At 50.0% G+C, this 23,850-nt stretch overlaps 1 protein-coding gene across 1 annotated transcript in view; it reads right to left on the bottom strand.

The window, feature by feature from the left end:
- The window catches only part of LOC135273593 (uncharacterized protein C2orf78-like), a 132,764-nt gene that overhangs the window by 5,476 nt on the left and 103,438 nt on the right, over nucleotides 1-23,850 (bottom strand). The window contains exon 7 of the mRNA XM_064372782.1: nucleotides 396-508. Coding sequence (XP_064228852.1) covers nucleotides 396-508 — 113 coding nt within the window. The remainder of the gene's footprint in view (nucleotides 1-395; nucleotides 509-23,850) is intronic.

Raw genomic sequence — 23,850 nt, 5'->3', positions numbered from 1 at the left:
ACATGAACCACCACAGGATGTGTTGCTAGTTTTCTACGCCACTTAGGTTTTCTCTTGGTTTCTGTTGAAACAAACACCCTCAAAAGTGTCTGATTTCATTTTCTATACATGTGCCCTTTAAGACTCAGCATTAGAAAAGAAAGGGGCAAGAGGGAATAACCAATCTATTATCCTAATGTAACAGATGAGGAAACAGATTTTGTGAGAGAATAAAAGAGTCCTCTAAAGTCACGCAGCTAGTCAATGTCAAAGCCAAAACTGAAACGCGGTCTCTAGATTTCTACTTGAATACTTTCCCTGTTATTCCAAGCTGTTTGGGACTATAGGGGTAAAGAAATCGAAAGTTAGGGGAAAGAAGTCGAATGAAAAACTGTCAAGAAATTTTCTCTCTTTACCTGACATGGTCAGAGAAGAAGAAACATCAACTGTAGATACAGGGGATGAAGAGACGATCCTAGTGGATGTCTGGGTGGCTGAAGCCAAGGAGTGCGTGTGTCCGGTACGAAGGCTACCGGTCACACTGGTCACTGGCCACCTGCGATGCTACAAATTGATAGGCTACCCCAAGATTCTACCAGGTGGTGATAGGCTTGCTGAGAGAATGATGTCATGAAGCAGGCAGTTGGAAGGTGTGTGATAGCCAAAAGGGAGGCCAGATACCCGAGAAGATGGGATTGGCTGGCAGAGGTGGTAGGAAAGCTGAAACAGTCCTAAGTGGCTGAGTTCCAGGGAGGTGAAGTCCTGCAAGATCATCTCAGTGTTTCTTATACGTGTGCACTAACATCATTGACTAATTTTTACATTTTATATGCCATATTTCATAGCATATAATACTACACCTGTATAATTGTACAGTACATGCACATTATCCCCGCAGAGAAAGGGATGGGACATCTATGCTGAGCAATTACAGTTGTTGTAAAAGCATTTCAGTGAGTCTGATTAATGAATTTACTGCTGCTTTTAAGGGCCAAAGGAAGAGATTAAAGAGCCCTGTTTTGTACCTTGGCTGAAGAGCTAAGTTCGTTGACTGCCCCTTGTAGGAAATGATGTGGTCCCAAGCTCCTCTCTTAATTTCTTCTCCTTGAATCCTGCCTTCCTTGGGCTGGCCCAGGCTGGGCCAGGTTGGACTTGGATCTCCCTTCTGCTCTTCTTTTTTCCCCTTGATTTTAGGCATTGTTTCTGGGCCGAGCCTTGTTCTCGCATTTTCACACTCATGGATGTGACTTCCTGTCAACTTCCAGAGCAGGGGTCTTTTCAGTGTCCTGACGATTGGAAAACGGACTCTGCTCATGAGAAGCAAACACCAGAGAGGTAGAAGACAAGGCTGACTGCAGACCTTCCCTTTTCTAGCCTTTGGCCACAATTCTTTTGGCCATAGTTTGCTACCTCTGGCTCCTTGGGCCACACAGACATCTTGCCATCTTGCCCTTCTATACGTGAGAGGCATTCAGGGTACTTTCTTTCTTCTCATGTAAAAGGATCCAGTGTGGCAGTTACTTACAGCCTCCTCTCCATTGCAAACTGCCACTATGGAACCTTGGGCCTTTAGAATTCCCTGTCGGCCATGCTTGGGTACATGGGCCAGGCAAAATGAAGAGTTGAATTTAGTGGAGAATAGGAAGGAGGCAAGGTGAGGGTACAGGAACAAAGAGATTTCTGTGGATTTTTTGGTTTCCGTGAGGAACAATTACACACACTTATTTTGTATTAACCGAACAGACAATTCATAATTTTTTACGTAGCTAGATAGTCCAGAAACTCGCATGACTTTTGTACACTGAAGAAAATAATCATATTTTTCCATTTTGTTTTATGTCCTATTGCCTCATTTATATCATTCATTAGTATGTCTATGGAATGTAGATTGCCTTTATCTTATTATTTTTATTTATTTATTTATTTTTGAGACAGCGTTTCACGCTGGTCTCCCAGGCTGGAGTGCAGTGGCACGATCTCAGCTCACTGGAACCTGCACCTCCTGGGTTCAAGCGATTTTCCTGCCTCAGCCTCTTGAGTAGCTGAGATTACAGGTGCCCGCCACCATGCCCGACCAATTTTGGTATTTTTAGTAGAGAGAAGGTTTCACCACGTTGGCTCCTGACCTCAGGTGATCTTCCCACCTCAGCCTCCCAAAGTGCTGGGATTATAGGCGTGAGCCACCATGCCCGACCTGTAGATTGCTTTTAAATGCCCTGGTTTATCTACATGTTTTCTCCTTGTCATATTTTTAAGGAATACAATGTTGCAAGACATACTGCATGTTTTCCTCATAATGGTTGTTTCTTTTGAGACATCATGAACTATCTTGGCCTGATAGATTTTGTGGAGGAAATCAAGGAGGGGTCTGTGACAAAGGCACTGTTGTGAGTTGTGCTGTGTGCTCAAAGAAAGAGATGCCTGGCTTGCCATGGCTTGTCTTGGCTTGTCTTGGCTTGTCTTGGCTTTCCACGGCTTGTCTTGTCTTGTCTTGGCTTGCCATGGCTTATCTTATCTTGGCTCGTCTTGGCTTGTCTTGGCTTGTCTTGGCTTGTCTTGGCTTGCCATGGATTGTCTTGTCTAGGCTTGGCTTGCCTTGGCTTGCCATGGCTTGTCTTGTCGTGGCTTGCCTTACCATGGCTTGGCTTGTCTTGGCTTGGCATGCCATGGCTTGTCTTCTCTTGGCTTGGCTTGCCATGGCTTGGCGTGGCTTGGCTTGGCTTGCCGTGGCTTATCTAGGCTTGGCATGGCTTGTCTTGGCTTGGCTTGCCATGGCTTGTCTTAGCTTCGCTTCTCTTGCAAGGGCTTGGCTTGGCTTGGCTTTTCTGGTCTTGTCCTTCAGGCTGGAGTGTAATGGATTGGCTTGGCTGGCTTTTTTGCTCTTGTCCTTCAGGCTGGAGTGCAATGTCTTGTCTTGGCTCGCTTTTTTGCTCTTGTCCTTCAGTCTGGATTGCAGTGCCTTGGCTCGGTGCAATGGCTTGGCTTGGCTGCTTTTTTGCTCTTGTCCTTCAGGCTGAACTGTAATGGCTTGACTTGGCTGGCTTTTCTGGTCTTGTCCTTCAGGCTGGATTGTAATGGCTTGGCTTGGCTGGCTTTTTTGCTCTTGTCCTTCAAGCTAGAGTGCAATAGCTTGGCTTGGCTGGTTTTTTGCCCCTGTCCTTCTGGCTGGAGTGCAATGGCTTGGCTTCACTGTCTGTTTTGCTCTTGTCCTTCAGGCTATAGTACAATGGCTTGGCTGGCTTCCCTTGCCTTTTTTGCTCTTGTCCTTCGGGCTGCAGTGCAATGGCTTGGCTTGGTGCAATGGCTTCGCGTCGCTGGCTTTTTTGCTCTTGTCCTTCAGGCTGGAGTGCAATGGCTTGGGTAGGCTGGCGTTTTTGCTCTTGTCCTTTAGGCTGCAGTACAATGGCTTTTTTGGATGACTGTTTTGATCTTGTCCTTCAGGCTGCAGTGCCATGGCTTGGCTTGGCTGTCTTTTTTCCTCTTGTCTTTCAGTCTGCAGTGCAATTGCTTGGCTGGCTTCGCTTAGCTTTTATGCTCTTGTCCTTCAGTCTGGATTGCAATGGCTTGGCTTGGCTGGCTTTTTTGATCTTCTGCTTCAGGCTGGAGCTCAATGGCTTGGCATGGCTGGCGTTTTAGCTCTTGTCCTTCAGGCTGGAGTGCAATGTCTTGGCTTGGCGGGCGTTTTTGCTCTTGTCTTTCAGGCTGGAGTGCAATTGCTTGGCTTGGTGCAATGCCTTGGCTTGGCTGGCTTTTTCGCTCTTGTCCTTCAGGCTGGAGTGCAATGGCTTGTCTTGGCTGGCTTTTTTGCTCCTGTGCTTCAGGCTAGAGTGCAATGACTTGGCTTGGCTGGCTTTTTCGCTCCAGTCTATCAGGTTGGAGTGCAATGGATTGGCTTGGCTTGCTTTTTTCTCTTGTCCTTCAGGCTGGAGTGCAATGGCTTGGCTTGGCTGGTTTTTCGCTCTTCTCCTTCAGGCTAAAGTTCAATGGCTTTACTTAGATGGCTTTTTTCCTCTTGTCCTTCAGGCTGGAGTGCAATGGCTTCGGTTGGCTGGTTTTCTGCTCTTGTCCTTTAGGCTGGAGTGCAATGGCTTGGGTAGCTTGGCTTGGCTTTCTTGCTCTTGTCCTTCAGGCTGGATTGCCATGTCTCGGCTTGGCTTGGCTGCCTTTTTTGCTCTTGTCTTTCAGGCTTGATTGCAATGGCTTCGCTTGGTGCAATGGCTTGGCGTGGCTGGTTTTCACTTCTTGTCCTTCAGGCTGGAGTGCAATGGCTTGGCTTGGCTGGCTATTTTCCTCTTGGCCTTCAGGCTGGAGTGCAATGGCTTGGCTTGGCTGGCTTTTTTGCTCTTGTCCTTCAGGCTGGAGTGCAATGGCTTGGCTTGGCTGGCTCTTTTGCTCTTGACTTTCAGGCAGGAGTGCAATGGCTTGGCGTGGCTGGTTTTTTGCTCTTGTCCTTCAGGCTGGAGTGCAATGGCTTTTGTTTTCTGGCTTTTTTGTTCTTGTCCCTCATTCTAGAGTGCCATGGCTTGACTTGGCTGGTTTTTTCTCTTGTCATTCAGGCTGCTGTGCAGTGGCTTGACTGGGCTGGCTTTTTTGCTCTTGTCCTTGCGGCTGGAGTACAATGGCTTCGCTTGACTGGCTTTGTACCTAATGTGTTTCAGGCTGGAGTGCAACGGCTTGGCTTGGCTGGCTTTATTGCTCTTGTCCTTCAGGCTGGAGTGCAATGGCTTCACTTCGCTGGCTTTTCTGGTCCTGTTCTTCAGGCTGGAGTGCAATGGCTTGACTCGGCTGGGTTTTTTGCTATTGTCCTTCAGGCTGGAGTGCAATGGCTTGGCTTGGCTGGCTTTTTTACTCTTGTCCTTCAAGCTGAAGTGCAATGGCTTGCCTTGGCTGGCTTTTCTGGTCTTGTCCTTCAGGCTGGAGTGTAATGGCTTGGCTTGGCTGGCATTTTTGCTTTTGTCCTTCAGGCTAGAGTGCAATGGCTTGGCTTGGCTCGTTTTTTCTCTTATCCTTATGGCTGGTGTGCAATGGCTTAGCTTGGCCTTCTTTTTTGCTCTTGTCCTTAAGGCTGGAGTGCAATGGCTTGGCTTCGCTGGCTTTTTTGTTCTTGTCCTTCAGGCTGGAGTGCAATGGCTTGGCTTCGCTGGCTTTTTTGTTCTTGTCCTTTAGGCTGGAGTGCAATGGCTTGGCTTGACTGGCTTTTTTGCTCTTGTCCTTCAGGCTGGAATGCAATGGATTGCATGGGTGCAATGTCTTGGCTTGGCTGGCTTTTTTACTCTTGTCTTTCACGCTGGAGTGCAATGGCTTGGCTTGGTGCAATGGCTTGGCTTGGCTGGTTTTCTGTTCTTGTCCTTCAGGCTGTAGTGCTATGGCTTGGCTTGGCTGGCTTTTCTGTTCTTGTCCTTCAGGCTGGATTGTAATGGCTTGGCTTGGCTGTCTTTTTGACTCTTGTGCTTCAGGCTGGAGTGCAATGGCTTGCCTTGACTGGGTTTTTGCTCGAGTCCTTCAGGCTGAAGTGCAACCACTTGGCTTTACTGGCTTTTTTGCTGTTGTCCTCCATGGTGGAGTGCAATGGCTTGGCTTGGCTGGCTTTTTTGCTCTTGTCCTTCAGTCTGGAGTGCGATGGCTTCGCTTGACTGGCTTTATTGCTCTTGTCCTTCAGGCTGGAGTGCAATGGATTGGCTCGGCTGGGTTTTTTGCTATTGTCCTTCAGGCTGGAGTGCAATGGCTTGGCTTGGCTGGCTTTTTTGCTCTTGTCCTTCAGCCTGGAGTGCAATGGCTTGGCTTGGTACAATGGCTTCGCTTGGCTGGCTTGTTTGCTCTTATCCTTCAGGCTGGAGTGCAATGGCGAGGCTGGGCATGGTTTGGCTTTATTGCTCTTATCCTTCAGGCTGGAGTGCAACGGCTTCGCTTGGCTGGCTTTTTCCTCTTGTCCTTCAGCCTGGAGTGCAATGGCTTGGCTTGGTGCAATGTCTTTGCTTGGCCAGCTTTTTCGCACTTGTCCGTCAGGCTGCAGTGCCATGGCCTGGCTTGGTTGCATTTTCTGCTCTTGTGCTTCAGGCTAGAGTGCAATGGCTTGCCTTGGCTGGCTTTTTTTCTCTTGTCCTTCAGACTGGAGTGCAATGGCTTGGCTTGCCTGGTGTTTTGCTCTTGTTCTTCAGGCTGGATTGCAATGGCTTTTCTTGGCTGGATTTTTTTGCTCTTGTCCTTCAATCTGGATTGCAGTGCCTTGGTTCGGTGTAATGGCTTGGCTTGGCTGATTTTTTTGCTCTTTTCCTTCAAGCTGAAGTGCAATAGCTTGGCTTGGCTTGCTTTTCTGGTCCTGTCTTTCAGGCTGGAATGCAATGGCTGAGCTTGGCTGGCTTTTCTGGTCTTGTCCTTCAGGCTGGAGTGTAATGGCTTGGCTTGTCTGGCTTTTTTGCTCTTGTCCTTCAGGCTAGAATGCAATAGCTTGGCTTTCCTGGTTTTTTGCCCCTGTCCTTCTGGCTGGAGTGCAATGGCTTGGCTTCACTGGCTTTTTTGGTCTTGTCCTTCAGACTGCAGTGCAATGGCTTGGCTTGGTGCAATGCCTTGGCTTGGCTGGCTTTTTCGCTCTTGTGCTTCAGGCTGGAGTGCAATGGCTTGACTTTGTGCAATGGCTTGGCTTGGCTGGCTTTTTTTATCTTGCCCTTCAGGCTGTACTTCAATGGCTTGGCTTGGTGCAATGGCTTGGCTTGGCTGGCTTTTTTGCTCTTGTCCTTCAGCCTGGAGTGCAATGGCTTGGCTTGGTGCAATGCCTTGGCTTGGCTTGCTTTTTTCATCTTGTCCTTCAGGCTGGAGTTCAATGGCTTGGCTTGGTGCAATGGCTTGACTTGGCTGGCTTTTTTTCTCTTGTCCTTCAGGCTAGAGTGCAATGGCTTCGCTTGGTGCAATGGCTTGGAGTGACTGACTTTTTCACTCTTCTCCTTCACGCTGGAGTGCAATGGCTTGTCTTGGCTGGCTTATTGGTTCTTGTCCTTCAGGCTGGAGTGCAATGGATTGGCTTGGCTCGCTTTTTTGCTCTTGTACTTCAGGCTGGAGTGCAATGGCTTGGCTTGGCTGGCTTTTCTGGTCCTGTCCTTCAGGCTGTATTATAATTGCTAGGCTTGGCTGGCTTTTTTGCTCTTGTCCTTCACGTTAGAGTGCAATAGCTTGGCTTGGCTGGTTTTTTGCTCGTGTCCTTCAGGCTCGAGTGCCATGGCTTGGCTTGGCTGACTTTTTTGCTCTTGTCCTTCAGGCTGGTGTGCAATGGCTTGGCTTGGTGCAATGGCATGGCTTGGTTCGCTCTTTCACCCTTGTCCTTCAGGCTGAAGTGCAATGGCTTGACTTGGCTGGCTTTTTTAACCTTGTGCTTCAGGCTACAGTGCCGTGGTCTGGCGTGGCTGGCTTTTTCAGTCTTCTTCTTTAGGCTGGAGTGCAATGGCTTGGCTTCGTGCAATGGCTTCGCTTGGGTGGCTTTTTTGCTCTTGTCCTTCAGGCTGGAGTGCAGTGGTTTGGTTTGGCTGGCTTTTTTGCTCTTGTCCTTCATGATGGAGTAAAATGGCTTGGCTTTGCTGGATTTTTTGCTCTTGTCCATCAGGCTGAAGTGCAATGGCTTGACTTGACAGGCTTTTTTGCTCTTGTCCTTCAGGCTGCAGGGCAGTGGCTTGTCTTGACTGGCTTTATTACTCTTGTCCTTCAGGCTGGAGTGCAATGGCTTCGCTTCGGTGGCTTTTCTGTTCTTGTCCTTCAGGCTGGAGTGCAGTGGCTTGGCTCTGCTGGGTTTTTTGCTCTTGTCCTTCAGGCTGGCGTGCAATGGCTTGGCTTGCATGGCTTTTTTGCTCTTGTCCTTCAGGCTAGAGTGCAATGGATTGGCTTGGTGCAATCACATGGCTTGGCTGGATTTTTTTGCTCTTGTCCTTCAGGCTGGAGTGCAATGGATTGGCTTGGCTCGCTTTTTTGCTCTTGTCCTTCAGGCTGGAGTGCAATGGCTTGCCTCGACTGGGTTTTTTGCTATTGTCCTTCAGGCTGGAGTGCAATTGCTTGGATTGGCTGGCCTTTTTTCTCTTGTCCTTCAGGCTGGAGTGCAATGGCTTGGCTTGTATGGCTTTTTTGCTCTTGTCTTTCAGGCTAGATTGCAATGGCTTGGCTTGGTGCAATGGCTTGGCTTGTCTGGTTTTCTGTTCTTGGCCTTCAGACTGGAGTGCAATGGCTTGGCTTGGCTGGCTATTTTCCTCTTGGCCGTCAGGCTGTAGTGCAATGGCTTGGCTTGGCTGGCTTTTTTGCTCTTGTCCTTCACGCTGGAGTGCAATGGCTTGGCTTGGCTGGCTCTTTTGCTCTTGACTTTCAGGCAGGAGTGCAATGACTTGGCTTGCCTGGCTTTTTTGCTCTTGTCCTTCAGGCTGGAGTGCAATGGCTTGGCTTCGGGCAATGGCTTGGCCTGGTTCGCTCTTTCACCCTTGTCCTTCAGGCTGAAGTGCAATGGCTTGACTTGGCTGGCTTTTTTAACCTTGTGCTTCAGGCTAGAGTGCAGTGGTCTGGCGTGGCTGGCTTTTTTGGTCTTCTTCTTCAGGCTGGAGTGCAATGGCTTGGCTTCGTGCAATGGCTTCGCTTGGTTTGCTTTTTGGCTCTTGTCCTTCAGACTGGAGTGCAGTGGTTTGGTTTGGCTGGCTTTTTTGTTCTTGTCCTTCATGATGGATTAAAATGGCTTAGCTTGGCTGGCTTTTTTGCTCCTGTCCTTCAGGCTGGACTGCAATGTTGTGGCTTGGCTTCGAATGGCTTTTTTGCTCCTGTCATTCAGCCTGGAGTGCAATGTCTTGGCTGGGTTGGCTTGGATTTTATACTCTTGTCCTTCAGGCTGGAGTGCAATGGCTTGGCTTGGCTGGCGTTTTTTCTCTTATCCTTCAGGCTGGAGTGCAGTGGCTTGGCTTGGCTGGATTTTTGGTCTTGTCCTTCAGGCTGAACTGCAATGGCTTTACTTGGCTGGCTTTCTTGCTCTTGTCCTTCAGGGTAGAGTGCAACAGCTTGGCTTGGCTCAATTTTTTGCTCTTTTCCTTCAGGCTGGAGTGCAGTGGCTTGGCTTGACTGGATTTTTTGTTCTTGTCCTTCAGGTTGGAGTGCAATGGCTTGGCTTGGCTGACTTTTTTGCTCTTCTCCTTCAGGCTGAAGTGCAATGGCTTGGCTGGGCTTCCTTTTTTGCTCTTGTCCTTCAGGCTGGAGTGCAATGGCTTGGCTTGCATGGCTTTTTTGCTCTTGTCCTTCAGGCTGGAGTGCAATGGCTTGGCTTGGCTGGCTTTTTTGCTCTTGTCCTTCAGGCTGCAGTTCAATGGCTTGGCTTGGCTGGTTTTTTGCTCTTGTCCTCCAGGCTGGAGAACAATGGCTTTTGTTTTCTGGCTTTTTTGCTCTTGTCCCTCATTCGAGAGTACCATGGCTTGGCTTGGCTGGTTTTTTGCTCTTGTCCTTCAGGCTGGTGTGAAGTGGCTTGGCTTGTCTGGCTTTTTTGCTCTTGTCCTTGCGGCTGGAGTACAATGGATTGGCTTGGTGCAATGACTTGGCTTGGCTGGATTTTTTTGCTCTTGTCCTTCAGGCTGGAGTGCAATGGCTTCGCTTGGCTGGCTTTTTTGCTCTTGTCTTTCAGGCTGGAGTGCAATGGCTTGGCTAGGTGCAATGGCTTGGCTTGGCTGGTTTTCTGTTCTTATCCTTCAGGCTGGAGTGCTATGCCTTGCCTTGGCTTGTTTCTTCTCTAATCCTTCTGGCTGCCATGCAATGGCTTGGCTTGGCCTGCTTTTTTGCTCTTGTCCTTAAGGCTGGAGTGCAATGGCTTGGCTTCGCTGGCTTTTTTGTTCTTGTCCTTCAGACTGGAGTGCAATGGCTTGGCTCGGCTGGGTTTTTTACTATTGTCCTTCAGGCTGGAGTGCAATGGCTTGGCTTGACTTACTTTTTTGCTCTTGTCCTTCAGGCTGGAGTGCAATGGATTGCCTGGGTGCAATGTCTTGGCTTGGCTGGCTTTTTTGCTTTTCTCCTTCAGGCTGAAGTGCAATGGCTTTGCTTCGGTGGCTTTTTTACTCTTGTATTTCAGGCTGGATTGCAATGGCTTGGCTTGGTGCAATGGCTTGGCTTGGCTGGTTTCTGTTCTTGTCTTTCGGGCTGCCATGCTATGGCTTGGCTTGGCTGGCTATTTTCCTCTTAGCCTTCAGGCTGGAGTACAATGGTTTGGCTTGGCTGTCTTTTTTGCTCTTTTCCTTCAGGCTGCAGTGCAATGGCTTGGCTTGGCTGGCTTTTTTGTTCTTGTCTTTCAGGCTGGAGTGCAATGGCTTGGCTAGGTGCAATGGTTTGGCTTGGCTAGTTTTCTGTTCTTATCCTTCAGGCTGGAGTGCTATGCCTTGCCTTGGCTCGTTTCTTCCCTTATCCTTCTGGCTTCCATGCAATGGCTTGACTTGGCCTGCTTTTTTGCTCTTGTCCTTAAGGCTGGAGTGCAATGGCTTGGCTTCGCTGGCTTTTTTGCTCTTGTCCTTCAGGCCGCAGTTCAATGGCTTGGCTTGGCTGGTTTTTTGCTCTTGTCCTTCAGGCTGGTGTGAAGTGGCTTGGCTTGGCTGGCTTTTTTCTCTTGTCCTTGCGGCTGGAGTACAATGGATTGTCTTGGTGCAGTGACTTGGCTTCGCTGGCTTTTTTTGCTCTTGTCCTTCAGGCTGGAGTGCAATCGCTTGGCTTGGCTGGCTTTTTTGTTCTTGTCCTTCAGGCTGGATTGCAACGGCTTGCCTCGACTGGGTTTTTTGCTATTGCCCTTCAGGCTGGAGTGCAATGGCTTGGCTTGACTGGCTTTTTTGCTCTTGTCCTTCAGGCTGGAGTGCAATGGATTGCCTGGGTGCAATGTCTTGCCTTGGCTGGCTTTTTTGCTTTTCTCCTTCAGGCTGAAGTGCAATGGCTTCGCTTCGGTGGCTTTTTGCTCTTGTCTTTCAGGCTGGATTGCAATGGCTTGGCTTGGTGCAATGGCTTGGCTTGGCTGGTTTTCTGTTCTTGTCTTTCGGGCTGCCATGCTATGGCTTGGCTTGGCTGGCTATTTTCCTCTTGGCCTTCAGGCTGGAGTACAATGGTTTGGCTTGGCTGTCTTTTTTGCTCTTTTCCTTCAGGCTGCAGTGCAATGGCTTGGCTTGGCTAGTTTTTTGCCCGTGTCCTTCTGGCTCGAGTGCCATGGCTTGGCTTGGCTGGCTTTTTTGGTCTTGTCCTTCAGGCTGGACTGCAATGCCTTGGCTTGTTGCAATGGCTTGGCTTGGCTGGCTTTTTTGGACTTGTCCTTCAGCCTGGAGTGCAATGGCTTTTCTTGGAGCAATGGCTTCGCTTGGCTGGCTTGTTTTCTCTTGCCCTTCATGCTGGAGTCCAATGGCGTGGCTTAGCGTGGATTGGCTTTTTTGCTCTTGTCCTTCATTCTGGAGTGCAATGGCTTGGCTTGGCTGGCTTTTTATGCTCTTGTCCTTCAGGCTAGTGTGCAATGGCTTGGCTTGGTGCAATGGCTTTGCTTGGCTAGCTTTTTCGCTCTTGTCCGTCAGGCTGCAGTGCCATAGCTTGGCTTGGTTGCATTTTCTGCTCTTGTGCTTCGGGCTAGAGTGCAATGGCTTGCCTTGGCTGGCTTTTTTTCTCTTGTCCTTCAGACAGGAGTGCAATGACTTGGCTTGGCTGGTTTTTTGCTCTTGTCCTTAAGGCTGGAGTGCAATGGCTTGGCTTGGCTGGCTTTTTTGTTCTTGTCCTTCAGGCTGGAGTGCAACGGCTTGCCTCGACTGGGTTTTTTGCTATTGTCCTTCAGGCTGGAGTGCAATTGCTTGGCTTGGGTGGCTTTTTTTCTCTTGTGCTTCAGGCTGGATTGCAATGGATTGGCTTGGTGCAATGACTTGTCTTGGCTGGCTTTTTTTGCTCTTGTCCTTCCGGCTGGAGTACAATGGCTTACTTGTGTGGCTTTTTTGCTCTTGTCTTTCAGGCTAGATTGCAATGGCTTGGCTTGGTGCAATGGCTCGGCTTGGCTGGTTTTCTGTTGTTGGCCTTCAGGCTGGAGTGCAATGGCTTGGCTTGGCTGGCTATTTTCCTCTTGGCCGTCAGGCTGTAGTGCAATGGCTTGGTTTGGCTGGCTTTTTTGCTCTTGTCCTTCAGGCTGGACTGCAATGGCTTGTCTTGGCTGGCTCTTTTGCTCTTGACTTTCAGGCAGGAGTGCAATGACTTGGCTTGCCTGGCTTTTTTGCTCTTGTCCTTCAGGCTGGAGTGCAATGGCTTGGCTTGGTGCAATGGCTTGGCTTGGTTCGCTCTTTCACCCTTGTCCTTCAGGCTGAAGTGCAATGGCTTGACTTGGCTGGCTTTTTTAACACTGTGCTTCAGGCTAGAGTGCAGTGGTCTGGCTTGGCTGGCTTTTTTGGTCCTCTTCTTCAGGCTGGAGTGCAATGGCTTGGCTTCGTGCAGTGGCTTCGCTTGGTTGGGTTTTTTGCTTTTGTCCTTCAGGCTGGAGTGCAGTGGCTTGGCTTTTCTGGCGTTTTTGCTCTTGTCCTTCAGGTTGGAGTGCAATGGCTTGGTTTGGCTGACTTTTTTGCTCTTCTCCTTCAGGCTGAAGTGCAATGGCTTGGCTTGGCTTCCTTTTTTGCTCTTGTCCTTCAGGCTGGAGTGCAATGGCTTGGCTTGCATGGCTTTCTTGCTCTTGTCCTTCAGGCTGGAGTGCAATGGCTTGGCTTGGCTGGCTTTTTTGCTCTTGTCCTTCAGGCTGCAGTTCAATGGCTTGGCTTGGATGGTTTTTTGCTCTTGTCCTCCAGGCTGGAGTGCAATGTCTTTTGTTTTCTGGCTTTTTTGCTCTTGTCCCTCATTCGAGAGTGCCATGGCTTGGCTTGGCTGGTTTTTTGCTCTTGTCCTTCAGGCTGGTGTGAAGTGGCTTGGCTTGGCTGGCTTTTTTCTCTTGTCCTTGCGGCTGGAGTACAATGGATTGGCTTGGTGCAGTGATTTGGCTTGGCTGGCTTTTTTTGCTCTTGTCCTTCAGGCTGGAGTGCAATGGCTTGGCTTGGCTGGCTTTTTTGTTCTTGTCCTTCAGGCTGGAGTGCAACGGCTTGCCTCGACTGGGTTTTTTGCTATTGTCCTTCAGGCTGGAGTGCAATTGCTTGGCTTGGGTGGCTTTTTTTCTCTTTTCCTTCAGGCTGGAGTGCAATGGATTGGCTTGGTGCAATGACTTGTCTTGGCTGGCTTTTTTTGCTCTTGTCCTTCAGGCTGGAGTGCAATGGCTTGGCCTGTGTGGTTTTTTTGCTCTTGTCTTTCAGGCTAGATTGCAATGGCTTGGCTTGGTGCAATGGCTTGGCTTGGCTGTTTTTCTGTTCTTATCCTTCAGACTGGAGTTCTATGCCTTGCCTTGGCTCGTTTCTTCTCTTATCCTCTGGCTGCCATGCAATGGCTTGGCTTGGCCTGCTTTTTTGCTCTTGTCCTTATGGCTGGAGTGCAATGGCTTGGCTCGGCTGGGTTTTTTACTATTGTCCTTCAGGCTGGAGTGCAATGGCTTGGCTTGACTGACTTTTTTGCTCTTGTCCTTCAGGCTGGAGTGCAATGGATTGCCTGTGTGCAATGTCTTGGCTTGGCTGGCTTTTTTGCTTTTCTCCTTCAGGCTGAAGTGCAATGGCTTCGCTTCAGTGGCTTTTTTGCTCTTGTCTTTCAGGCTGGATTGCAATGGCTTGGCTTGGTGCAATGGCTTGGCTTGGCTGGTTTTCTGTTCTTGTCTTTCGGGCTGCCATGCTATGGCTTGGCTTGGCTGGCTATTTTCCTCTTGGCCTTCAGGCTGGAGTACAATGGTTTGGCTTGGCTGTCTTTTTTGCTCTTTTCCTTCAGGCTGCAGTGCAATGGCTTGGCTTGGCTGGCTTTTTTGGTATTGTCCTTCAGGCTGGACTGCAATGGCTTGGCTTGGTGTAATGGCTTGGCTTGGCTGGCTTTTTTGCTCTTGTCCTTCAGCCTGGACTGCAATGGCTTGGCTTGGCTGGCTTTTTTCCTCTTGTCCTTCAGGCGGGAGTGCAATGGCTTGGCTTGGTGCAATGGCTTGGGGTGGCTGGCTTTTTTACTCTTGTCCTTCAGGCTAGAGTGCAATGGCTTGGCTTGATGCAATGGCTTGTGGTGCCTGGCTTTTTCGCTCTTCTCCTTCAGGCTGGAGTGCAATGGCTTGTCTTAGCTGGCTTTTTTGTTCTTGTCCTTCAGGCTGGAGTGCAATGGATTGACTTGGCTCGCTTTTTTGCTCTTGTCCTTCAGGCTGGAGTGCAATGGCTTGTCTTGGCTCGCTTTTTTGCTCTTGTCCTTCAGGCTGGATTGCAGTACCTTGGCTTGGTGCAATGGCTTGGCTTGGCTGGTTTTTTGCTCTTGTCCTTCATGGTGAAGTACAGTGGCTTGGCTTGGCTGGCGTTTCTTTTCTTGTCCTTCAGGCTGTATTGTAATTGCTTGGCTTGGCTGGCTTTTTATCTCTTGTCCTTCAGGCTAGAGTGCAATAGCTTGGCTTGGCTGGTTTTTTGCCCGTGTCCTTCTGGCTCGAGTGCCATGGCTTGGCTTGGCTGGCTTTTTTGGTCTTGTCCTTCAGGCTGGACTGCAATGCCTTGGCTTGTTGCAATGGCTTGGCTTGGCTGGCTTTTTTGGACTTGTCCTTCAGCCTGGAGTGCAATGGCTTTTCTTGGTGCAATGGCTTCGCTTGGCTGGCTTGTTTTCTCTTGCCCTTCATGCTGGAGTCCAATGGCGTGGCTTAGCGTGGATTGGCTTTTTTGCTCTAGTCCTTCAGGCTGCAGTGCAATGGCTTGGCTTGGCTGGCTTTTTATGCTCTTGTCCTTCAGGCTAGTGTGCAATGGCTTGGCTTGGTGCAATGGCTTTGCTTGGCTAGCTTTTTCGCTCTTGTCCGTCAGGCTGCAGTGCCATAGCTTGGCTTGGTTGCATTTTCTGCTCTTGTGCTTCGGGCTAGAGTGCAATGGCTTTCCTTGGCTGGCTTTTTTGCTCTTGTCCTTCAGGCTGGAGTGCAATGGATTGCCTGGGTGCAATGTCTTGGCCTGGCTGTCTGTTTTGCTTTTCTCCTTCAGGCTGAAGTGCAATGGCTTCGCTTCGGTGGCTTTTTTGCTCTTGTCTTTCAGGCTGGATTGCAATGGCTTGGCTTGGTGCAATGGCTTGGCTTGGCTGGTTTTCTGTTCTTGTCTTTCAGGCTGCCATGCTATGGCTTGGCTTGGCTGGCTATTTTCCTCTTGGCCTTCAGGCTGGAGTACAATGGTTTGGCTTGGCTGTCTTTTTTGCTCTTTTCCTTCAGGCTGCAGTGCAATGACTTGGCTTGGCTGGCTTTTTTGGTATTGTCCTTCAGGCTGGACTGCAATGGCTTGGCATGGTGCAATGGCTTGGCTTGGCTGGCTTTTTTGCTCTTGTCCTTCAGCCTGGACTGCAATGGCTTGGCTTGGCTGGCTTTTTTCCTCTTGTCCTTCAGGCGGGAGTGCAATGGCTTGGCTTGGTGCAATGGCTTGGGGTGGCTGGCTTTTTTGCTCTTGTCCTTCAGGCTAGAGTGCAATGGCTTGGCTTGATGCAATGGCTTGTGGTGGCTGGCTGTTTCACTCTTCTCCTTCAGGCTGGAGTGCAATGGCTTGTCTTGGCTGGCTTTTTTGTTCTTGTCCTTCAGGCTGGAGTGCAATGGATTGGCTTGGCTCGCTTTTTTGCTCTTGTCCTTCAGGCTGGATTGCAGTGCCTTGGCTTGGTGCAATGGCTTGGCTTGTCTGGTTTTTTGCTCTTGTCCTTCATGCTGAAGTACAATGGCTTGGCTTGGCTGGCGTTTCTGGTCTTGTCCTTCAGGCTGTATTGTAATTGCTTGGCTTGGCTAGCTTTTTATCTCTTGTCCTTCAGACTAGAGTGCAATAGCTTGGCTTGGCTGGTTTTTTGCCCGTGTCCTTCTGGCTCGAGTGCCATGGCTTGGCTTGGCTGGCTTTTTTGGTCTTGTCCTTCAGGCTGGACTGCAATGCCTTGGCTTGTTGCAGTGGCTTGGCTTGGCTGGCTTTTTTGGACTTGTCCTTCAGCCTGGAGTGCAATGGCTTTTCTTGGTGCAATGGCTTCGCTTGGCTGGCTTGTTTTCTCTTGCCCTTCATGCTGGAGTCCAATGGCGTGGCTTAGCGTGGATTGGCTTTTTTGCTCTTGTCCTTCAGGCTGGAGTGCAATGGCTTGGCTTGGCTGGCTTTTTATGCTCTTGTCCTTCAGGCTAGTGTGCAATGGCTTGGCTTGGTGCAATGGCTTGGCTTGGCTAGCTTTTTCGCTCTTGTCCGTCAGGCTGCAGTGCCATAGCTTGGCTTGGTTGCATTTTCTGCTCTTGTGCTTCGGGCTAGAGTGCAATGGCTTTCCTTGACTGGCTTTTTTGCTCTTGTCCTTAAGGCTGGAGTGCAATGGCTTGGCTTGGCTGGTTCTTTTAACCTTGTGCTTCAGGCTAGAATGCAGTGGTCTGGCTTGGGTGGCTTTTTTGGTCCTCTTCTTCAGGCTGGAGTGCAATGGCTTGGCTTCGTGCAGTGGCTTCGCTTGGTTGGGTTTTTTGCTTTTGTCCTTCAGGCTGGAGTGCAGTGGCTTGGCTTTCCTGGCTTTTTTGCTCTTGTCCTTCATGATGGAGTAAAATGGCTTGGCTTGGCTGGATTTTTTTGCTCTTGTCCATCAGACTGAAGTGCAATGGCTTGGCTTGACTGGCTTTTTTGCTCTTGTGCTTCAGGCTTCAGTGTAATGGCTTGTCTTGACTGGATTTCTTGCTCTTGTCCTTCAGGCTGGAGTGCAATAGCTTCGCTTGGCTTGCTTTTTTGTTCTTGTCCTTCAGGCTGGAGTGCAATGGCTTGGCTTCGGTGACTTTTTTGCTCTAGTCCAGGCTGGAGTGCAATGGCTTGGCTTGGCTGGCTTTTTTACTCTTCTCCTTCAGGCTGGAGTGCAATTGCTTGGCTAGACTGGCTTTTTGCTCTTGGACCTCAGGCTGGAGTTCAATGGCTTGCCTTAGTGCAATGGTTTGGCTTGTGGTGGCTGGCTTTTTTGCTCTTGTCCTTCAGCCTGGAGTGCAATGGCTTGGCTTGGTGCAATGGCTTGGGGTGGCTGGCTTTTTCGCTCTTCTCCTTCAGGCTGGCGTACAATGGCTGGTCTTGCCTGACTTTTTTGTTCTTGTCCTTCAGGCTGGAGTGCAATGAATTGGCTTGGCTGACTTTCTTTCTCTTGTCCTTCAGGGTGGAGTGCAATGGCTTGTCTTGGCTCGCTTTTTTGTTCTTGTCCTTCAGGGTGGATTGCAGTGTCTTGAATCGGTGCAATGGCTTGGCTTGGCTGCTTTTTTGCTCTTGTCCTTTAGGCTGAACTGCAATGACTTGGCTTGGCTGGCTTTTCTGGTCTTATCATTCAGGCTGGATTGTAATGGCTTGGCTTGGCTGGCTTTTTTGCTCATGTCCTTCAGGCTGGACTGCAAAGGGGTGGCTTGGCTTCGAATGGCTTTTTTGCTCTTATCCTTCAGCTTGAAGTGCAATGTCTTGGCTGGGTTGGCTTGGATTTTATACTCTTGTCCTTCAGGCTGGAGTGCAATGGCTTGGCTTGCCTGGCGTTTTTGCTCTTGTCCTTCAGGCTGGAGTACAATGGCTTGGCTTGCATGGCTTTTTTGCTCTTGTCCTTCAGGCTGGAGTGCAGTGGCTTGGCCTGGCTGGCATTTTTGCTCTTGTCCTTCAGGCTGGAGTGCAATGGCTTTTCTTTTCTGGCTTTTTTGCTCTTGTACCTCATTCTAGAGTGCCATGGCTTGGCTTGGCTGATTTTTTGTCTTGTCCTTCAGGCTGGTGAGCATTGCCTTGGCTTCGCTGGCTTTTTTGCTCTTGTCCTTCAGGCTGGAGTGCAATGGCTTTGCTTGTCTGGCTCTTTTGCTCTTGTCCTTCAGTCTGGAGTTCAATGGCTTGGCTTGGCTGGCTTTTTTGCTGTTCTCCTTCAGTCTGGAGTGCGATGGCTTGGCTTGACTGGCTTTATTGTTCTTGTCCTTCAGGCTGGAGTGCAATGGCTTGGCTTGGCTTGCTTTTTTGTTCTTGTCCTTCAGGCTGGAGAGCAATGGCTTGGCTTGGCTGGCTTTTTTACTCTTGTCCTTCAGCCTGGAGTGCAATGGCTTGGCTTGGTACAATGGCCTCGCTTGGCTGGCTTGTTTGCTCTTGTTCTTCAGGCTGGAGTGCAATGGCGTGGCTGGGCGTGGATTGGCCTTTTTGCTCTTGTCCTTCAGGCTGGAGTGCAATGGCTTGGCTTGGCTGACTTTTTTGCTCTTCTCCTTCAGGCTGAAATGCAATGGCTTGGCCTGGCTTCCTTTTTTGCTCTTGTCCTTCAGGCTGGAGTGCAATGGCTTGTCTTGGCTCGCTTTTTTGCTCTTGTCCTTCAGGCTGGATTGCAGTGCCTTGGCTCAGTGCAATGGCTTGGCTTGCCTGGTTTTTTGCTCTTGTCCTTCAGGCTGGAGTGCTATAGCTTGGCTTGGCTGGCTCTTTTGCTCTTGACTTTCTGGAAGGAGTGCAATGACTTGGCTTGCCTGGCTTTTTTGCTCTTGTCCTTCGGGCTGGTGTGCAATGGCTTCGCTTGGTGCAATGGCTTGGCTTGGTTCGCTCTTTCACCCTTGTCCTTCAGGCTGAAGTGCAATGGCATGACTTGGCTGGCTTTTTTACCCTTGTGCTTCAGGCTAGAGTGCACTGGCCAGGCTTGGCTGGCTTTTTTGGTCTTCTTCTTCAGGCTAGATTGCAATGGCTTGCCTTCGTGCAATGGCTTTGCTAAGTTGGTTTTTTGCTCTTGTCTTTCAGCCTGGCGTGCAGTGGCTTAGCTTGGCTGGCTTTATTGCTCTTGTTCTTCATGATGGAGTAAAATGGCTTGGCTTGGCTGGATTTTTTGCTCTTGTCCATCAGGCTGAAGTGCAACGGCTTGGCTTGACTGGCTTTTTTGCTCTTGTCCTTCAGGCTTCAGTGCAATGGCTTGTCTTGCCTGGATTTCTTGCTCTTGTCCTTCAGGCTGGAGTGCAATGGCTTGTCTTGGCTCGCTTTTTTGTTCTTGTCCTTCAGGCTGGAGTGCAATGGATTGGCTTGGCTGGCTTTCTTGCTCTTGCCCTTCAGGCTGGAGTGCAATGGCTTGTCTTAGCTCGCTTTTTTGTTCTTGTCCTTCAGGCTGAATTGCAGTGCCTTGGCTCAGTGCAATGACTTGGCTTGGCTGGTATTTTGCTCTTGTCCATCAGGCTGAACTGCAGTGGCTTGTCTTGGCTGGCTTTTTTGCTCTTGTCCTTGCGGCTGGAGTACAATGGATTGGCTTGCTGCAATGACTTGCCTTGGCTGGCTTTTTTGCTCTTGTCTTTCAAGCTGGAGTGCAATGGCTTGGCTTGGTGCAATGGCTTGGCTTGGCTGGGTTTCTGTTCTTGTCCTTCAGGCTGGAGTGCTATGGCTTTGCTTGGCTGGCTATTTTCCTCTTGTCCTTCAGGCTGGAGTGCAATGGCTTGCCTGGACTGGGTTTTTGCTCGAGTCCTTCAGGCTGGAGTGCAACGACTTGGCTTTACTGGCTTTTTTGCTGTTGTCCTCCATGGTGGAGTGCAATGGCTTGGCTTGGCTGGCTTTTTTGTGTTTGTCCTTCAGGCTGGAGTGCAATGGCTTGGCTTGGCTGGCTTTCTTGCTCTTATCCTTCAGGTTGGAGTGCAATGGCTTGGCTTGGCTGGCTTTTTTGCTCTTGTCCTTCAGGCTGCAGTTCAATGGCTTGCTTGGCTGGTTTTTTGCTCTTGTCCTTCACGCTGGAGTGCAATCGCTTTTGTTTTCTGGCTTTTTTTGCTATTGTCCCTCATTCGAGAGTGCCATGGCTTGGTTTTGCTGGTTTTTTGCTCTTGTCCTTCAGGCTGGTGTGCAGTGGCGTGGCTTGGCTGGCTTTTTTGCTCTTGTTCTTGCGGCTGGAGTACAATGGATTGGCTTGGTGCATTGACTTCACTTACCTGGCTTTTTTTGCTCTTGTCCTTCAGGCTGGAGTGCAATGGCTTGCCTTGGCTGGCTTTTTTGCTCTTGTCTTTCTGGCTGGAGTGCAATGGCTTGGCTAGTTGCAATGGCTTGGCTTGGCTGGTTTTCTGTTCTTGTCCTTCAGTCTGGAGTGCTATGCCTTGCCTTGGCTCATTTCTTCTCTTATCCTTCTGGCTGCCATGCAATGGCTTGGCTTTGCCTGCTTTTTTGCTCTTGTCCTCCAGGCTGGAGTGCAATGGCTTGGCTTCGGTGACTTATTTGCTCTAGTCCAGGCTGGAGTGCAACAACTTGGCTTGGCTGGCTTTTTTACTCTTCTCCTTCAGGCTGGAGTGCAATTGCTTGGCTAGACTGGCTTTTTGCTCTTATACTTCAGGCTGGAGTGCAATGGCTTGACTTAGTGCAGTGCCTTGTGGTGGCTGGCTTTTTTGCTCTTGTCCTTCAGCCTGGAGTGCAATGACTTGGCTTGGCTGATATTTTGCTCTTGTCCTTCAGGCTGCAGTACAATGGCTTGGCTTGGTGCAATGGCTTGGGGTGGCTGGCTTTTTCGCTCTTCTCCTTCAGGCTGGAGTACAATGGCTTGTCTTGGCTGGCTTTTTTGTTCTTGTCCTTCAGGCTGGAGTGCAATGGATTGGCTTGGCTGGCTTTTTTGCTCTTGTCCTTCAGGCTGGAGTGCAATGTCTTGTCTTGGCTCGCTTTTCTGCTCTTGTCCTTCAGGCTGGATTGCAGTGCCTTGGCTCGGTGCAATGGCTTGGCTTGGCTGGCTTTTTTGGACTTGTCCTTCAGCCTGGAGTGCAATGGCTTTTCTTGGTGCAATGGCTTCGCTTGGCTGGCTTATTTTCTCTTGCCCTTCATGCTGGAGTCCAATGGCGTGGCTTGGCGTGGATTGGCTTTTTTGCTCTTGTCCTTCAGGCTGGAGTGCAATGGCTTGGCTTGGCTGGCTTTTTATGCTCTTGTCCTTCAGGCTAGTGTGCAATGGCTTGGCTCGGTGCAATGGCTTTGCTTGGCTAGCTTTTTCGCTCTTGTCTCTCAGGCTGCAGTGCCATGGCTTGGCTTGGTTACATTTTCTGCTCTTGTGCTTCGGGCTAGAGTGCAATGGCTTGCCTTGGATGGCTTTTTTTCTCTTGTCCTTCACACTGGAGTGCAATGGCTTGGCTTGGCTGGTTTTTTGCTCTTGTCCTTAAGGCAGGAGTGCAACGGCTTGCCTCGACTGGGTTTTTTGCTATTGTCCTTCAGGCTGGAGTGCAATTGCTTGGATTGGCTGGCTTTTTGCTCTTGTCCTTCAGGCTGCAGTGCAATAGATTGGCTTGGTGCAGTGACTTGTCTTGGCTGGCTTTTTTTGCTCTTGTCCTTCCGGCTGGAGTGCAATGGCTTGGCTTGTGTGGCTTTTTTGCTCTTGTCTTTCAGGCTAGATTGCAATGGCTTGGCGTGGTGCAATGGATTGGCTTGGCTGCTTTTCTGTTCTTGACCTTCAGGCTGGAGTGCAATGGCTTGGCTTGGCTGGCTATTTTCCTCCTGGCCGTCAGGCTGTAGTGCAATGGCTTGGCTTCGCTGGCTTTTTTGGTATTGTCCTTCAGGCTGGACTGCAGTGGCTTGGCTTGGTGCAATGGCTTGGCTTGGCTGGCTTTTTTGCTCTTGTCCTTCAGCCTGGACTGCAATGGCTTGGCTTGGCTGGCTTTTTTCCTCTTGTCCTTCAGGCGGGAGTGCAATGGCTTGGCTTGGTGCAATGGCTTGGGGTGGCTGGCTTTTTTGCTCTTGTCCTTCAGGCTAGAGTGCAATGGCTTGGCTTGATGCAATGGCTTGGGGTGGCTGACTTTTTCGCTCTTCTCCTTCAAGCTAGAGTGCAGTGGCTTGTCTTGGCTGGCTTTTTTGTTCTTGTCCTTCAGGCTGGAGTGCATTGGATTGGCTTGGCTCGCTTTTTTGCTCTTGTCCTTCAGGCTGGATTGCAGTGCCTTGGCTTGGTGCAATGGCTTGGCTTGGCTGCTTTTTAATCTTGTCCTTCATGCTGATGTGCAATGGCTTGGCTTGGCTGGCGTTTCTGGTCTTGTCCTTCAGGTTGTATTGTAATTGCTTGGCTTGGCTGGCTTTTTGTCTCTTGTCCTTCAGGCTAGAGTGCAATAGCTTGGCTTGGCTGGTTTTCTGCCCGTGTCCTTCTGGCTCGAGTGCCATGGCTTGGCTTGGCTGGCTTTTTTGTTCTTGTCCTTCAGGCTGGACTGCAATGCCTTGGCTTGTTGCAATGGCTTGGCTTGGCTGGCTTTTTTGGACTTGTCCTTCAGCCTGGAGTGCAATGGCTTTTCTTGGTGCAATGGCTTCGCTTGGCTGGCTTGTTTTCTCTTGCCCTTCATGCTGGAGTCCAATGGCGTGGCTTAGCGTGGATTGGCTTTTTTGCTCTTGTCCTTCAGGCTGCAGTGCAATGGCTTGGCTTGGCTGGCTTTTTATGCTCTTGTCCTTCAGGCTAGTGTGCAATGGCTTGGCTTGGTGCAATGGCTTTGCTTGGCTAGCTTTTTCGCTCTTGTCCCTCAGGCCGCAGTGCCATGGCTTGGCTTGGTTACATTTTCTGCTCTTGTGCTTCGGGCTAGAGTGCAATGGCTTGCCTTGGATGGCTTTTTTTCTCTTGTCCTTCACACTGGAGTGCAATGGCTTGGCTTGGCTGGTTTTTTGCTCTTGTCCTTAAGGCAGGAGTGCAATGACTTGGCTTGGCTGACTTTTTTGTTCTTGTCCTTCAGGCTGGAGTGCAACGGCTTGCCTCTACTGGGTTTTTTGCTATTGTCCTTCAGGCTGGAGTGCAATTGCTTGGATTGGCTGGCTTTTTGCTCTTGTCCTTCAGGCTGCAGTGCAATAGATTGGCTTGGTGCAATGACTTGTCTTGGCTGGCTTTTTTTGCTCTTGTCATTCAGGCTGGAGTGCAATGGCTTGGCTTGTGTGGCTTTTTTGCTCTTGTCTTTCAGGCTAGATTGCAATGGCTTGGCGTGGTGCAGTGGATTGGCTTGGCTGCTTTTCTGTTCTTGACCTTCAGGCTGGAGTGCAATGGCTTGGCTTGGCTGGCTATTTTCCTCTTGGCCGTCAGGCTGTAGTGCAATGGCTTGGCTTCGCTGGCTTTTTTGGTATTGTCCTTCAGGCTGGACTGCAATGGCTTGGCTTGGTGCAATGGCTTGGCTTGGCTGGCTTTTTTGCTCTTGTCCTTCAGCCTGGACTGCAATGGCTTGGCTTGGCTGGCTTTTTTCCTCTTGTCCTTCAGGGGGGAGTGCAATGGCTTGGCTTGGTGCAATGGCTTGGGGTGGCTGGCTTTTTTGCTCTTGTCCTTCAGGCTAGAGTGCAATGGCTTGGCTTGATGCAATGGCTTGGGGTGGCTGACTTTTCCCTCTTCTCCTTCAAGCTAGAGTGCAGTGGCTTGTCTTGGCTGGCTTTTTTGTTCTTGTCCTTCAGGCTGGAGTGCAATGGATTGGCTTGGCTCGCTTTTTTGCTCTTGTCCTTCAGGCTGGATTGCAGTGCCTTGGCTTGGTGCAATGGCTTGGCTTGGCTGGTTTTTTACTCTTGTCCTTCATGCTGAAGTGCAATGGCTTGGCTTGGCTGGCGTTTCTGGTCTTGTCCTTCAGGTTGTATTGTAATTGCTTGGCTTGGCTGGCTTTTTGTCTCTTGTCCTTCAGGCTAGAGTGCAATAGCTTGGCTTGGCTGGTTTTCTGCCCGTGTCCTTCTGGCTCGAGTGCCATGGCTTGGCTTGGCTGGCTTTTTTGTTCTTGTCCTTCAGGCTGGACTGCAATGCCTTGGCTTGTTGCAATGGCTTGGCTTGGCTGGCTTTTTTGGACTTGTCCTTCAGCCTGGAGTGCAATGGCTTTTCTTGGTGCAATGGCTTCGCTTGGCTGGCTTGTTTTCTCTTGCCCTTCATGCTGGAGTCCAATGGCGTGGCTTA

This window comes from Aotus nancymaae, unplaced genomic scaffold, assembly GCF_030222135.1.
Source record: "Aotus nancymaae isolate 86718 unplaced genomic scaffold, 86718_ANA_hifiasm-v0.15.2.pri h1tg000008l, whole genome shotgun sequence".
In the NCBI taxonomy this organism is placed as follows: domain Eukaryota; kingdom Metazoa; phylum Chordata; class Mammalia; order Primates; family Aotidae; genus Aotus; species Aotus nancymaae.
The sequence above is the reverse complement of the archived record's forward strand: the minus strand, read 5'-3'. Positions and strand labels throughout refer to the sequence as shown.